The sequence below is a fragment of the Heterodontus francisci genome, chromosome 23, assembly GCF_036365525.1.
Source record: "Heterodontus francisci isolate sHetFra1 chromosome 23, sHetFra1.hap1, whole genome shotgun sequence".
Taxonomy (NCBI): Eukaryota; Metazoa; Chordata; class Chondrichthyes; order Heterodontiformes; family Heterodontidae; genus Heterodontus; species Heterodontus francisci.
In genome coordinates, this window is record NC_090393.1 from 33,510,865 (window position 1) to 33,525,934 (window position 15,070).

Sequence of the window (15,070 nt, forward strand, 5' to 3'; positions counted from 1 at the left end):
GACACCTGTCATTTAACCTCTCCCCCCTCAGTCCTATCAAAATCCTTCCTTCTTGTTCTACTTCCCCCCTCTCACTTGCTCAAAGACTGTTCCATTTCTAACTTTTGCCAGTTCCGATGAAGGGTTTCAAACCTGAAATGTTCACTCTGTTTCTTACTGCACAGATGCTGCCAGACATGCTGAGTATTTCCAGTACTTTCTGTTCTCACTCCAGAGAGCTGACTGTAAAGGAATTTGGAAGTAGGGCCTGCCTGCCGAAACACACTGATTCACCGAGCCCGGAACCTGAAGCTGCCTCAGCCAGCTTGGGTCCCAGGGTGAGCAATGCATGACAGCCCCCTCGCCCCCCTGGGCTCTGGCTTGGGTGGGGGGGGGGGGGGAGAAAGAGGGGGTTTGGGTGGGCAGCCCTGTGACAGTGTTAGGAATTTGCCCCCCCCCCCCCAGTTCCAACTTGACCACCACTGCCACCTTCCTGGTCCAGATATCAGTCTGCTGGTGGCCAACGATGAAAGTGTAATTACGTAATTTGGGGCTGTAATTTTTAAACTTGTCAGCCAAACAATTAAAAAACTACTTGTAATGGTCATTCAAAACTTTGTGATCTGCCAGTTATTCAGGTGTAAATGTGGAAACAGCTAGCTTGTAAAGCAGCTCAGAAAACATAGAACATTTGCCATGATCGTTGTATTATAACAAACTATGTTATTGTGGCTTATTTAATATAGTTTGGGAAAATATTAACTGATTTAGGAAAATCTAATTACCATACCCCTAGTTACCACTGCCAAGGGCTTCAATCCAACGCAAGAATATATTAATATCCTGGCCTTCATATACACCATGTTATCAGATTGAAATGTCTGCAACTTTCTAGAAACGGGCCTCGAGGTCACACCCAACATGGCCACTGCCGCCCCCACTCCCTCTTTCGTTTCTATGGCTCCAGTAGTATAATGTAGCCCTAATGGTGATGAACCATCTGCCTGCCCAGCACTCAACAGTTGAGGCCAGAGTTCTGTATCCAGTGGCTTTTGCTACAGGTTCATTGGCCTTTGAAGAGAGAATGTGGCATTAGACCTCTTCCCCACCCCCCCCAGGTGGGGTTATCATATACAAAGTGATTATTGACAACGCAGCCAGCTGCTGACGTCATCAGACTGCGTCAAATGCGCACAGGCACAGATTGGCTCCAACTCTGCACATGTGCTGCGTTCCACATTGCCAGGACTGGTTGGCGCATGCGCAGATGACATCATTGCATAACGCAGGTGGAGACCGGCGGTGGGGAAGTGGGGAGAGTGCAGCCAAAGACCTCTTCCTCCGCCCCTCTCCCGCCCGCCCGATCACCCTCACTCGTTCACTCCCTTCTGCCTGCACTCCTACCCCCGCCTGCCCGCTCACCCCCGCTCACTCAACCCCCACCCGCTCATTTACTCCCTCTACCCGCCCCCCCCACCGCTTGCTCACTCACTCCCCGGCCCGCTCGCTCGCTCCTTCCCACCCCGGCCTGCTCGCTCTCTCCCTCTGGCCGTTGTGTGCTGTCATGTGTTGCCTCCGTGTGATTATTTGAGCAGCGCCATCTTTAGTTCTGGCAGCTGCCTGAAGTCGCAGACGTTTTAGCGGCACAGGCTGCATTTGCGCATGTGCCATTGTAGCACCACCTAGTGGTTACGTTGTCAGCAAATGCAGCCTATCATATATGGCTAACAGGTTGTATTTTTGAGAAAGCTTTTTGTAAAGCATTTTCAGATGCAGTAAAATAATTTTATAAAGAGTTCTGACTTGTTAGAGGCTAAATAAGCCACTGAGATTTATAAACCAACTACCAATCTACATTAATATAAAAGTAAAATACTGCGGATGCTGGAAATCTGAAACAAAAACAAGAAATGCTGAAATCACTCAGCAGGTCTGGCAGCATCTGTGGAAAGAGAAGCAAAGTTAACGTTTCTGATTGGTTCCGAAGGAGGGTCACCAACCCGAAACGTTAACTTTGCTTCTCTTTCCACAGATGCTGCCAGACATGCTGAGTGATTCCAGCATTTCTTGTTTTTGTACCAATCTACATTGATTTATTTTGAAAAAAATTATGATTTTTCAGACCAAATTTCATGTTTGTCGAAAAAAAAAAGTTTGGCTCCATTTATGAGATGGTGGGTTGGCATCTCTGCATACTTGAAACCATCTTTTTCTGAAAAAGTGTTTCAGGAAAATGTGACGTAAGGACACTAAACAGACATTTAATCCTACCAGAAAATTGTTAATTTCAGATATACATAATCAATTACACTGATATCAAAACTAGACTGACTGTGGATTTAGTTCGGATTTCATCTGCATGGCACTAAGTTTGTAAATCGCATCCAAACTCATGAGCCTGGTGTTCCAGGTGCTTCTTCAACAAGCGCAACAACCGTATTGAGCAGGAGACTGAAGCGCTGGTTTAGGCCCAGAAGCTTTCAGCTCGAACAAAACCGAATTATTCTTTTGATGCTAAATATGTCCATCAACACTGTGTGTTCATATGTATTATACATAAAACACGTACAGGATTTTTGAGAGACAGTGGCGAGTCAGAGGTTCTGCGGGCTGCGTTCATCAAAACACAATTTGCCAATGCGGCCACTCACAAAGCTGCTCAACGCAGCAGCCACTGCATATAATCGAACGAAGTGAAGCAAGGCAAAATCAGTGTCTCTAATAAAGACGGGAATGTGCAACTATTACTCCAAATCTAACGAGGGATGTGTTTCATGTTGATGTAGTTTTTTAAAAAAAGACGAATGTTCCAGAAAACAATATTTCCAAGATGGCGCCTGCCGCCATTTTCTATTGAGCAGCATCGCTCCTCCACCTTCAGCTGCGGGCTTTGGGAAAATCTCTGCACCCGAATTAATAAAACAAAACTAAAAAAAAAAAGTTATTTATTTGATACTACTCACCGCCATATTCCGAAGCGTTTTCGTGAGGAAAATTAACCACCCGTGCGCCGCCGATACGGTGAACAGCCGTCACCTGCCAGCCGATAAAATTCTCAACGACTAACGTCAGCCCTCCCCGCGCGGCTGCATTGTGCGCGCGCACTGACCCGCCTCCATTGGCCTGCTGTCAAAACAGCTCATTCCGAGTGACTCTCATGCATCTGCATTCACAAACACCACTTCAGGTGATGTATGGATTATCAGACTGTTTGATAATAACTAACACTCCCAAAGCTTTTGGAGAGTCTCCTGCAGCTGCACTGAACATACAACAACAAATTGTATTTATATAATAAAAGCAAAATACTGCGGATGCTGGAAATCTGAAATCAAAACAAGAAATGCTGGAACCACTCAGCAGGTCTGGCAGCATCTGTGGAAAGAGAAGCAGAGTTAACGTTTCGGGTCAGTTCCGAAGAAGGGTCACTGACCCGAAACGTTAAGTCTGCTTCTCTTTCCACAGATGCTGCCAGACCTGCTGAGTGGTTCCAGCATTTCTTGTTTTTATTGTATTTATATATTCAGCCTTACACTCATAGAAATGTCACAGTTCGGCAGATGGCAAAAAGGGACACATGCTTGAATGGACGGACGGGTTTTGGGGAAGTTTGGACATGTTTAGGGAGAGAGTTCCAGACCGTTGGGTTGAAGGTTGTGCCACGGATGGTGGGGAGGAGGGCTGCATAGCAGTCCGGAGTCGCGGAAACTGCAAAGATAGGATGGGGCAAGGTCATGAAGAAACTTACAAATTAAAAGGATTTTTAATTTATTACACTGGGAGACGGTTAGTGAGGACGAGCCTTGATGGGTGAACAAAACTTAATGCCTCTTAAGAGTTTTGGTCAAGTTGGAGTTTTTGGAGTACGAAGGCCAGCTAATGGATCTGGAGGTGACAAAGGCCACGTATAAGGGCTTCTGTGGTGGAATAACAATGATTGTAGGCCCATTCTACTAAAATGATAGGAATGTCTAGTGGAGAGTACTTACTTAAAATAATACTCCTTTGCATTTGCAATGATAAAAATTCTGACAAACCCTATTTGTCACATCTGCAGTGGCCTGTCAGATTGGGGTCCCTCCCTATAGATTGCTGAGTGACATCTCTGAGCTGTGTAATCATAATTGAATTATAAGGGTAATGTTCACGAAGAGGTAGTAAATAAATGGTTAAGCCACTGTCTGACAGTCACACCTGTGTTTGTGTATATAAAGAAGCACCTAGTGTGGAAGTGTTTAAGTTCCTCAGCAATTTTACAAAGGGGAGATGTCCCATGTGTCCCACAGCAGTTGCACTGAAAAGTAGAGACAATGTAACTCCAAACAATAGTGCATATCCTGCAGTCAAATAGCTTTATAAGTTACCACTAAGGCCTCTTTCTCTGCAGTTTTCAAAATCTGAAAGACTAAAAGGTAAAATAATCATTATAAGGAACATTTTAGAGTTTACAAAATAAAAATTCCCAATCTCAGTACATTCACAAATAATTATAGAAGCAGTGCAGAGTTCAGTCCAAAGGTTAGTGAACAATGTCAGTTATTTTTGGCACACTTTTGGCAACAGTGAAATCATAAGACTCCTACTGAGAAAGCAATAAGATACAAATTACTATGTTACAATTTTGATTTTAAAAAGTTTCAGTTCTTTCTGCTGCAGTTTTAGCCACATAATTTATCATGTGAAAAATGCGTCCTTTTCCTAAAATTACGATCGAATTTATAATTAAAAGTGCTGCTTATAACAAATTTGAGACCTCTTCGTTACTTTACAGGTGTCTGACAGGCAATTTAAAGGCCAGAGCCAGTTTAAAAGAGAACTGTAGTTTTGGATTTTTTGCTTTCCTGCCGCTTAAATTGTCCTGTTGTACTGCGCTGCAGGTTTTGTTTAGCAAAAGGGGGGAAAAGAACAACAACCAAAAATAATGGCAGTTTGGACCCTAATTTTACAAAATTCACATGCTTGCTGGTACAATACCTCTCCAATGATGTCAGAAATTCTGCTAACAAATTTTGCCAAAAAAAAAATGTTCTATCTGTGGGTTATATATACTGTGCGTCCTCTGCAAGCTAGATTCTGCTCTACTTCTCCTACAGACTCTGTCGGCTTAACCTATGTAAATGGGGCTGTGCGACGAATTGTCCCCACGGTAGTCCATCTGTGTGTGTGTGTGTGTGTGTGTGTGTGTGGGGGCGGTCACGTGTCCCTCCCACGCGCGGTGATGGGCGGAGCATTTTGCCCCACTTCCGTCAGCGCGAAGCATACTGGGAGTTTATCCCTATCCCGCCAATTTGGAAAAAATCAGTTTGTGAGGAGAGCAACTGGTTGTTTTCTATACAACAGATCGTTTTGAATGATACCTTAGCTCATTTAAAAAAATCTGGCGTCGGCCTCATTTGTTGACGGTAGGGATCATTTTAGCTGCTGTATTTGACAATGCGAGTTCTTCTCGATTTGCGGTGGATTCGGGACATTGGGCCTTTCTGATAGTTACTGGACATTTTGGGGAGAAGATGTTGTGACATCCTAAGTACGGTCAAAGAGCGACGTTTTCTCCCAGCGTTAAAGATCAGAGCAGACCTTCCGCCTTAGTTTTTATATTGTAGTTAATTTGTAAATAACACATTTGAAGCTGAGGTGGATCATACTGCATTTCGTCTTGGCGATCTGGATTGTTTTGGTGCAAACTCTGGTGGACAAATATCATGTTTATTACTGAGGATGATGAACTGACTTGAGCCTTTTATTCGACATTTAATTTTTGTGTGTAATCATATGATATACCATCCTCCTGCAACGCCTCTCCTCCGTTCTCCAGCTGAAACTGCTTTCACTTTGTTTTATTCCTATTTAACCAGTCGTCGCCAGCGAATCACTTGCAACGATCTCTGCTCTCACACCATTCTCTAAAGGATCTATCCTTAGCTCTATCTACATGCTGCTCCTTGGGGACATCATCCAAACTATGATGAACTTGATTTTGCAGTGGTAATAACAGAGAAATCTGTTAGCGTTTGTCGTCATTACTCTTCTAAAGCTGCCAACATTTTTGCTTTTTTATTCGTTCATGGGATTTGGGCATTGCTGGCTGGCCAGCATTTATTGCTCATGAACTGACTGGCCATTTCAGGGGGCATTTAAGAGTTAACCACAATGCTGTGAGTTTGGAGTCACATGCAGGCCAGACGAGGATTAGCAGATTTCCTTTTCTAAAGGACATTCGTAAACTAGATGGGTTTTTACAACAATTGACAATGGTTTCATGGTCTATTTCATAATCCATTAGATTTTTTTATTAATTGAATTCAGATTTCATCATCTGCTTTGGTGGGATTTGAACCCATGTCCCCAGAGCCTTCGTGTGCGGTTTTGGTTACTAGTCCAGTGACACTATCACTACGCCATCACCTCCCCCAACATGTGTTGTTAAAGTCCCTCCAAACTGCAGTCACTTCAGAATCACTGGACTGATGTGAACGTGTCTTTTTATGCTATTAGTCTCTCTCTAGCAATCCTTGAATGGAGTATAATTGTGTTTTTAAAGGCACATTTTAAGTTCATAATGCTCCCTGGTCCTGAAAAACTAGTTTTATATTGGTGGAATGTCAAATTTCTCCATTAAGATAAATTTTGCATTAATCTATCTAAGAATTTCATATTTCAGTTTCCACTTTAATCCTATGTGTGCATACCAATCATTTATTTTGCTCCATGTAAAATTTAATTAAAAGTGAAGAACTGGGAAATGTCAGTTCATGGAAGGCACCTGCTTTCAAATAATTACCCAGCAGGGGTTGTTTACATTCCTTCTCATAATTCCTTCCAAAATCACACATTAAATTTCATTTTTCTTTTTCCTTCCTGTGATATGCGTGTTGCTGGCAACGCCAGTATTTGTTGCCCATCCCTACTTGGCCCTGAGAAGGTGGTGGTGAGCTGCCTTCTTGAACCCCTGCAGTTCGTGTAGTGTAGACACACCCACAGTGTTGTTAGGGAGAGAGTTCCAGTGATAGTGAAGGAGCGGTATATTTCCAAGTCAGGGTAGTGTAGGAGAACTTGAAGGGGGTGGTGTTTCCATGTGCCTGCTGCCTTTGTTCTTCTAGATAATCGAGGTAATGGGTTTGGAAGGTGCCGTCGAGGAAACCTTGGCAAGCTGCTGTAGTGCATCTGACATATGTCTGCCCATTTCACCAGTCTCTCTGTCCTCTTGAAGGCTGCTACTATTCTTTTTACTACATTGCCAGGTTTTACATCATGTGCAAACTTTCAAATTATGCCCCCTAACGTTAGAACAGCAAGCACACATCAAAAGTACTTCATTGCGTGTAAGCCAGTTTGGGACACCCTGAAGTTGTGAAATACATTATGTAAATGGTGCTGTTTCATCCAGGCCATTAATATATATCAAAAAGAGCAGAATATTTAAGGTGGTCGATGGGGTGACAATCAAGCAGGCTCCTTTGCTCGGGGTGGTGTTGAGCTTCTTGAGTGTCGTTGGAGCTATACTCATCCAGGCAAGTGGAGAGTATTCTATCACATGCCTGACTAGTGCCTTGTAGTTGCTGGAACGATGGCTTGTCCAATTAAATTTTTGATGACCCTCCCAGGATGTTGATGGTGAGGGATTTGATGATGTAATGCCATTGAATTTCAAGGGGAGGTGGTTAAACTCTCTTTTATTGGAGATGGTCATTGCCTGGCACTTGGTGTGACACAAATGTACTTGATACTTGTCAGCTGAAGCCTGAGTGTTGTTCATTTTACTGAACTTACCATTAGAGTCATAGAGAGATACAGCACTGAAACAGGCCCTTTGGCCCACCAAGTCTGTGCCAACCATCAACCACACATTTATACTAATCCTACATTAATCCCATATTCCCTACCACATCCCCACAATTCTCCTACCACCTACCTATACTAGGGGCAATTTACAATTGCCACTTTACCTATCAACCTGCAAGTCTTTGGCTGTGGGAGGAAACCGGAGCACCCGGCAGAAACCCACACAGTCACGGGGAGAACTTGCAAACTCCGCACAGGCAGTACCCAGAACTGAACCCGGGTCGCTGGAGCTGTGAGGCTGCAGTACTAACCACTGCGCCACTGTGTTGCCTGTTGCCAAAAGATGGGGGATTCCTCTTAACTGTGCATTAGTGTTATTTGGGTTGATTATACCTTGCACTGGGAACCATATAATTAACGCTTTAGCATCTAAAGTAATGTATGAAGTCAAGCAATGAAAGTCCTGGAAAGATCATAAATTGGGGATGCAGACTGACTGACCATATCTGGCACAGAATTGGTTTAGCAATCCATCGCCAGATCTGGCTGAACCACACTCAGTGCTATTGGGTCTCAGTCTCCATCCAAATCACCCACTACTGCAGGATCATCCTGGACAGCAAAAGTAACCCTAGCTTCTTCACTACCAACTGTCTTCTTAAACCCCTGTCTGTTCACTCCACACCTACATTTGGTACAAGTGCGAGGAATTCATAGATGACTTCATTACTAAGGTTGAGACGATCTGTTGAATTGTCTTATCTCCTTTGCTGGGGCCTCGCCCACTAAGCTCAGGCTCCTCCCTCCTTAGTCTCTTTCTTTGGTTTCTCCCCTTGTGCCCTCTAAGTTCATCTTGTCCATGAGACCCATCTCAAGCACCCATAATCCCATTTTTTGTTAGCAGCTGGCCACCCAATATTTTCCTTTCTGACTCTCATGCTCATTGACGTTGTAAGTGGCTCCTTTTGTACTGTCCTTGTCTTTCAAAGCTACTGTCATCACCCCTCCTCAAAAAAACCCCTCAATTTATCTGTCTTTGCAAACTGTCACACTGTCTTCAAACTCTCTTTCCAGGTCACAATCTGTTCCCACTTTACCTGCAACTCCTGTGTTTGAATCTCTCGAATCAAGTTTCTATCCCTACCACAACATTGAAGCAGTCCTAATTAAAGTCACAAATGACATCCTCTGAGACTGACTGTGATGCATTATCCCTCCTTGACCTCTCAACTGCCTTTGACTTGGTTGACCAGACCGTCCTTGCTGTTGAAATCCTCAACCTTGCCCTTGTCTCGTGTGGACTTACAGCTATTCCAATGCTCTCCTAGCCAGCCTCCCATTCTGTGATCCACAAATTTCATCTCATCCAAAACTGTCTTGCCTGTGTTCTATCTTGTATAAAATATGTTCATGCCTCTACCCTTTTCTCCTCCTTTGGTACACTGCTTGAAACCTAACTGTTGATTAAGCTTTTGGCCACCCCTCTTAGGAGCTCTTTCTTTGCTCCATGTTAATTTTTGTCTGATTTTGTCTCTGTGAAGCACCTTGAGACATTTTCTACATCAAATGCACTATAAAATGCAAGTTGTTGCTGGATATAATAAAGGAAGGATACGATTTTTACTGTTACCAAAACCAACTCATATCAAGTTTTAACCATTTCTGTTTGTGAAATTAAATTGAAGATAGCCAGTAAAAATCAGTTGTGTATCTTGGTCTAATGTTCAAACAAAGCATGTCGAATACTAATTGGCTCTTGTGTATTTTTGATTGTAGCAATCGTTCAAGATGTGGAATGAAATTGAACTTCTGACAAATGATGATACCTGCACTGGTCGGCTAAGCATTGAGACCAGAAAAGAGAGTGGTGCAGCTCTTTATCAAGTAGATACTGTAGTTAAAATATCCTCTTCAACAACGGTAAGATTTTACTTGTATTGGGGGGGATGGGTGGTGTGGTGCAGGAGAAAAGCTGCGGTGCTCTGGGATGTTTCAAATACTTAGCAAGTACTTTTTGTGTTCTGAATAATTAAAAGGAATTCTTTACTAAAACAGAACATCACTTCTATTACGGTAATATCATCTTTGTGCTCCCTTTTACCAGTGATTTGGTAAATTCCTGGAGGATGTATGCCTGATATCAGTGGTTGAATGGTCAGTGACCTTTTGGCTGCAAATTTTCAATTCACACTGACAAACTCTAGGTGTTTTATTGATGTCTGGAAATTGAATAATCTTATAAACAGAAATCTGTTGAATAATTCAGTTTAAAGGAGGACCAGTATTTGTAACAAGGTGGGAGGTAATCCACTGAATACTTTTCAATATTGGTGCAGATGGATTCCACTGCAGTCACACTCGGGAGGCTTTTATAATTTCACTTCCAACAAATGCCTGTGTTTATAAAATCCAGTGGGTACATTTTAAAATTCTATATTTGCTGCCAGTCCAAAGAGTTTTTTTTAAATTGTGGACCAACGACTTTGTCATTTGCTGTTACTGTCAAGTGGTTTCAAGGCCTTAACTATCCTGAGATACGGGAGAAGAAAATTTCTGTATTAAATGTAATACTGCAGTTTCAAGTATTTGTATTTTTAAAAAAGATTTTAACTGTGATAACCTTAAAAGCCATTGTATAGAATTTTTTTTTGTCATTTAGGTAACAGTCAGTCCCAAGCTTCATGCCTTTTGCAGCTCTGATGGCTGTGTGGTTGTTGTGGACCAATCAGTAATGCTTTTGGATCATATTTGTCAATCTGTGCTGTTGCAGCTCCAGTTTGGTGAGTACTGTTGACCAGTTTGTTTTTTTTTGCCCCAGAATGTTGTACATGGAGTTAGGAAAGCAGACCTCCGATCTACCACCATCAGCAGTATCTGAGGACCAGTTTAAGATAGTACACTAAACATACAGTGATAGTTTCCTGGGTTTAGCAGGGTTCCTCAGAAATAAAGCCAGTTGATACAGCCTAGTCATGTTGGTGCAAAAATAAGAAAAGAAAAAACTTGCATTTATATTGAACCTTATTGCACCCCCCAGAGTATCAGAAGATCCCAAAGCACCTCACCTACAATTAATTACTTTTGAAATGTAGTCATTGTCACTTGATGCAGAAGTTGACTCTGTGCTTCATCTGGATGAATCTTGAGATCTGTGGTTTTCCTCTCAATCAGTGAATCAGAGTGTGGATTGATATCAGCTTTCATATCAGGCCAATTTTGTCTGTTGTAGATCGGCTCTGCACTGTTTTTCTGTCTGGAGTTCTGCACCTAGGCTTTAAAGCTAACTTACATCTGAGATGTACAGATTGGGGTGGTGCAGTGGGTAGCACTGCAGCCTCACTGCTCTAGTGACCTGAGTTCAGTTCTGGGTTCTGCCTGTACAGGGTTTGCAAGTTCTCCCTGTGACTGCGTGGGTTTCCACCAGGTGCTCTGGTTTCTTCCCACAGCCAAAAACTTGTAGGTTGATAGGTAAATTGGCCATTGTAAATTGCCCTTAGTGTAGGTAGGAGAATGGTGGGGATGTGGTACAAAATATGGGATTAATGTAGGATTAGTATAACTGGGTGGTTGTTGGTCAGCACAGACTCAGTGAGCCGAAGTGCCTGTTTCAGTGCTGTATCTCTATTGCTACCTACTGAAAATATCTGTGCTTCAGTTGAGAAAAAAATAAGCCCTCAAATATTTTATTGAAACAAATTATAAATAAGCCTTTTACTATTGCAAAATGGTGTGGAAAGGGCTTGATAAAGCATTTTCTGGTAATTGCAGCAGTTAAAAACAGGACAGCTTACCTAGATCTAGTATTCATCATTGTAGATGCTTAACTTGGGACATTGAGAAACTGGACAAAATAACAGAGGCAACACTTCATGCTCAGGAAGAGTGCCTTGCCAGTGATGTATTGACAGCTGAATAGATTATAGCTTTATTTTTAATCCCAACAGCTGTGAAGGCAAGAAGCTCACTGTGGTGCGGATGATGCTTTGCCATGCCAGATTGTCAGGAAAGTCGTGAAACATGCTTGAAACACTGCTTACCTGTTTGGAAACAATTAAATGTGTTGGGTGTATTTAAAGAATGTTGCTCATGAGCTGAGAGCATGTAAAACAGCCACGATGCAACATATGCCTGTTTTCAAGCACAAATGTTTAATAATGTAGTGTACCAACGATATAAACAGGTTTCACATATAACAATTCCCTCCGTGCAAAACTATTTTCTCTTGGCTCCTGAGCATAGAGCTATATTCAGGGGCAGCTGCACTGTAATTTTTCTGGTTCCCGATTTCTTCCTCTTGCCTCCTAATGGTTGTGACTGATGCTGGGGTACAGTTCCACAGTGTTGGTTGCTCCTGTTATTTCATCCAAATGGTTATCCTTCAAGTGTGAAACTAGATGTGAGTTTTGGCAGATTATTTGTTTGCCGATTAAGGTAATTTGAAAAATAACCTAGTTTGACAGGATAATGTATGCAATCCATTTATGTCTGGTCAAATGTCTTCAATCTGGGTAACTCTTAGATGATGAGTTGCATAGTACCTCATGTTGTGAGTGTCCTTTGGTTGTCTTAAAAGTACTGTGACAACAACAACTTGTATTCTGGTAGCTCCTTTACATAATAAAATGATCCAAGGTACTTCACAGGAGTATTATAAAGCAAATTTTGATGTTGAGCCACATAAGGCAAATGACCTAAAGCTTGGTCAAAGCGGTAGGTTTTAAGGAGCATCTTAAAGGAGAAAAGAGAGATGGAGAGGTTTAGGGAGGTAATTCTGGAGCTTAACAAAGGCAGAAGACATTGTAGATTTGAACTGTTTCTTTTGCCCTATTATGGGCAGGATTATATCCTGAACCTCACTCTTCCATTAGTTCCCATTCTGATGGTTTTCTAAATTTCAATATATTTGATTTCTATTTCATCGACTGTAGACACTGAAGTGGATGTGGTGGCACTTTGTCAGGAAGGGCAGTTTCTGGTGGTTGGAGAAAGAAATGGAAATCTTCATCTGTTGCATGTAAAATCCAGACAAACACTATTAACTAATGTAAGTGGAAATTTGCTTATGTGGTTGTGAATAATTAAGCAGTCTTTTGTTGACAAAACATCCCAATATGGAAGCAATTTTTTTTTTTTACAAGTGGGTGATAGTTTGCGGCTTTCAAGATTTTTGAGTTCATGAGATTGCAGAGTAATTTGACTGTTTTACTTGTGCATAGTACTATACTTGATCTGACAACTTAATGTTAAGTTCATGTTATGGCTTCCTGTTAATACAAGATTGCTCATTATTTTTGGAAGTAAGATCTGAACCATTTAATGATTCCATATGTTAAGCAATAGAGTGTAATTGATGGTATTACTAGAATTATGTTTAATCTATTTATTTAAATGTTTTCATTGAAGTGTATTATATACATAACATTTTTTGAAATAACTGTATCTTTTACAAACTTTTGTCTCATTTCGAAGTCGTTGGTGAAGAACTCTTCAAAAGGGAAGGTCTACCTGAGCCTTGCTTTGGAGAAGGAAGTTCCTCATTCAGGTATGGTTTTCTTTTTATTGCTGTGCTATTGCTATTGGCTAGAAGTAAGCTCATGAAAGGAAATGTGCTTAAGTTGACACGTTAAAGAACAAATGTTGCAATTCATGTGACAGCTGATTATTTATGTGTTAATTCCAGGTCTAGCCAGGCTTATACTGTATATTCAGTGATTTTTTTTTAGAAGGTTAACTAGTTTCAAAGTACTGCAGACCATTACTTGAGTTTTTAACTGAGTTAAAACAAATTCACTTTCTGATTTTGGCTATGCTGTTGCATGTATCTGGTAGAGGTCAACTAGAGACATTTTCCAGCATGAGTGCGGGACAATTGAAAGGCAAACACATCAGGATGATTACGTACAAATTTTGAGTCTGCACTGGATATGCTTTCAGGTTCAGCCACACCAGGCTCTTCCATATCTCCTATGGTTAGGAGTTTACCTTTATTGCCCAATGTCCAGTCATTTGGGGCATCATCTGGCAGCTGCAACAACAAAGTCTCTTATTATGTAGTAATGTTGCTCATACGTGAGTGCATCACTTTCTAGAACACCTGATGAATCATTCCTTTATATCTTTTATACAATTGGTGCCCATAACTGGATGCAGCACTCTAACCGTGGCCTAACTAATCAAATGTACAAGTTCAACGTTAATTCCTTGCCCTGTATTTTTTATGTGTGTGTATATTTTATAACCAAAGATTTGATTTTCCAAATTGAATGGCCTTATTTACTTACATAACTTTAAATATCTGTTTGTGCGCATCAAGGTCCCTTTGTTCCTTTCCCATTTAAAACCTTACCATTTTGCATTTTCTTTCCCTAGTCATGCTTCCAAATGTATTATTTCGTGTTGTTCTGCACTGCCTATTTTGCTAGCCTATCTATGTCCTTCTGCAGGTCCCATCACATTTTACCATGTTCTTCAATTTGGGGCCCTCAGCACATTTCAATATGGTTCCTTCAACTCCCAATCTAGATCATTAAGTCCAGATCATTTATGCACATGGTAAATATAAGAGCAACCAAAATTCGGACCCCAATGGAATTACCACTCACCACATCTTTCCAGTCTTGGGGACTGTTTTACCTCTATCCTTTACATTCTTCCCTGCAGCCATCTTTGTCTATTTGACCACATTCCTCTTAAATCCATATGTCATTAACTTACAAATATACGAATTAGGAGCAGGAGTAGGCCGCTCGGCCCATCGAGCCTGCCCTGCCATTCAGTAAGTTCATGGCCGAACTGATTACTCCACATTTCCACCAACCCCCGATAACCTTCCACCTCCTTGCTTATCAAGAATCTATCTACCTCTGCCTTAAAAATATTCGAAGACTCTGGAATTCTCTTCCTCAAAAGGCGGTGGAAGCAAAGACTCACGACCCTCTGAGAGAAAAATTTCTCACCTCTGTCTTAAATAGGCGACCCCTTATTTTTAAACAGTGACCCCTAGCTCTAGATTCTCCCACAAGGGGAGAAATCTTTCCACATCCACCCTGTCAAGTCCCCTCAGGATCTTATATGTTTCAATCAAGCCACCTCTTACTCTTCTAAATTCCAGTGGATATAAGCCTAGCCTGTCCAATCTTTCCTCGTAAGACAGCCCGCCCATTCCAGGTATTAGTCTAGTAAGCCTTCTCTGTACTGCCTCCAACGCATTTACATCCTTCCTTAAATAAGGAGACCAATACCAATAAGGAGACCACAGTACTCAAGATGTGGTCTCACCAATGTCCTGTATAACTGAAGCATAACCTCC

At 41.7% G+C, this 15,070-nt stretch overlaps 2 protein-coding genes across 3 annotated transcripts in view; one reads left to right on the forward strand and one right to left on the reverse strand.

The window, feature by feature from the left end:
• The window catches only part of rsrc2 (arginine/serine-rich coiled-coil 2), a 59,348-nt gene extending 56,270 nt beyond the window's left edge, over positions 1–3,078 (reverse strand). Inside the window, exon 1 of the mRNA XM_068055049.1 lies at positions 2,943–3,078. Coding sequence (XP_067911150.1) covers positions 2,943–2,948 — 6 coding nt within the window. The 5' untranslated portion in view covers positions 2,949–3,078. The remainder of the gene's footprint in view (positions 1–2,942) is intronic.
• Positions 3,079–5,258: 2,180 nt separating this feature from the next.
• The window catches only part of kntc1 (kinetochore associated 1), a 154,493-nt gene continuing 144,681 nt past the window's right edge, over positions 5,259–15,070 (forward strand). For both annotated transcript variants that reach the window (XM_068055050.1, XM_068055051.1), the window contains exons 1-5: positions 5,259–5,381; positions 9,538–9,681; positions 10,421–10,541; positions 12,690–12,805; positions 13,231–13,303. In XM_068055050.1, the coding sequence (XP_067911151.1) occupies positions 9,550–9,681; positions 10,421–10,541; positions 12,690–12,805; positions 13,231–13,303 (442 nt within the window). In that variant the 5' untranslated portion in view covers positions 5,259–5,381; positions 9,538–9,549. The remainder of the gene's footprint in view (positions 5,382–9,537; positions 9,682–10,420; positions 10,542–12,689; positions 12,806–13,230; positions 13,304–15,070) is intronic.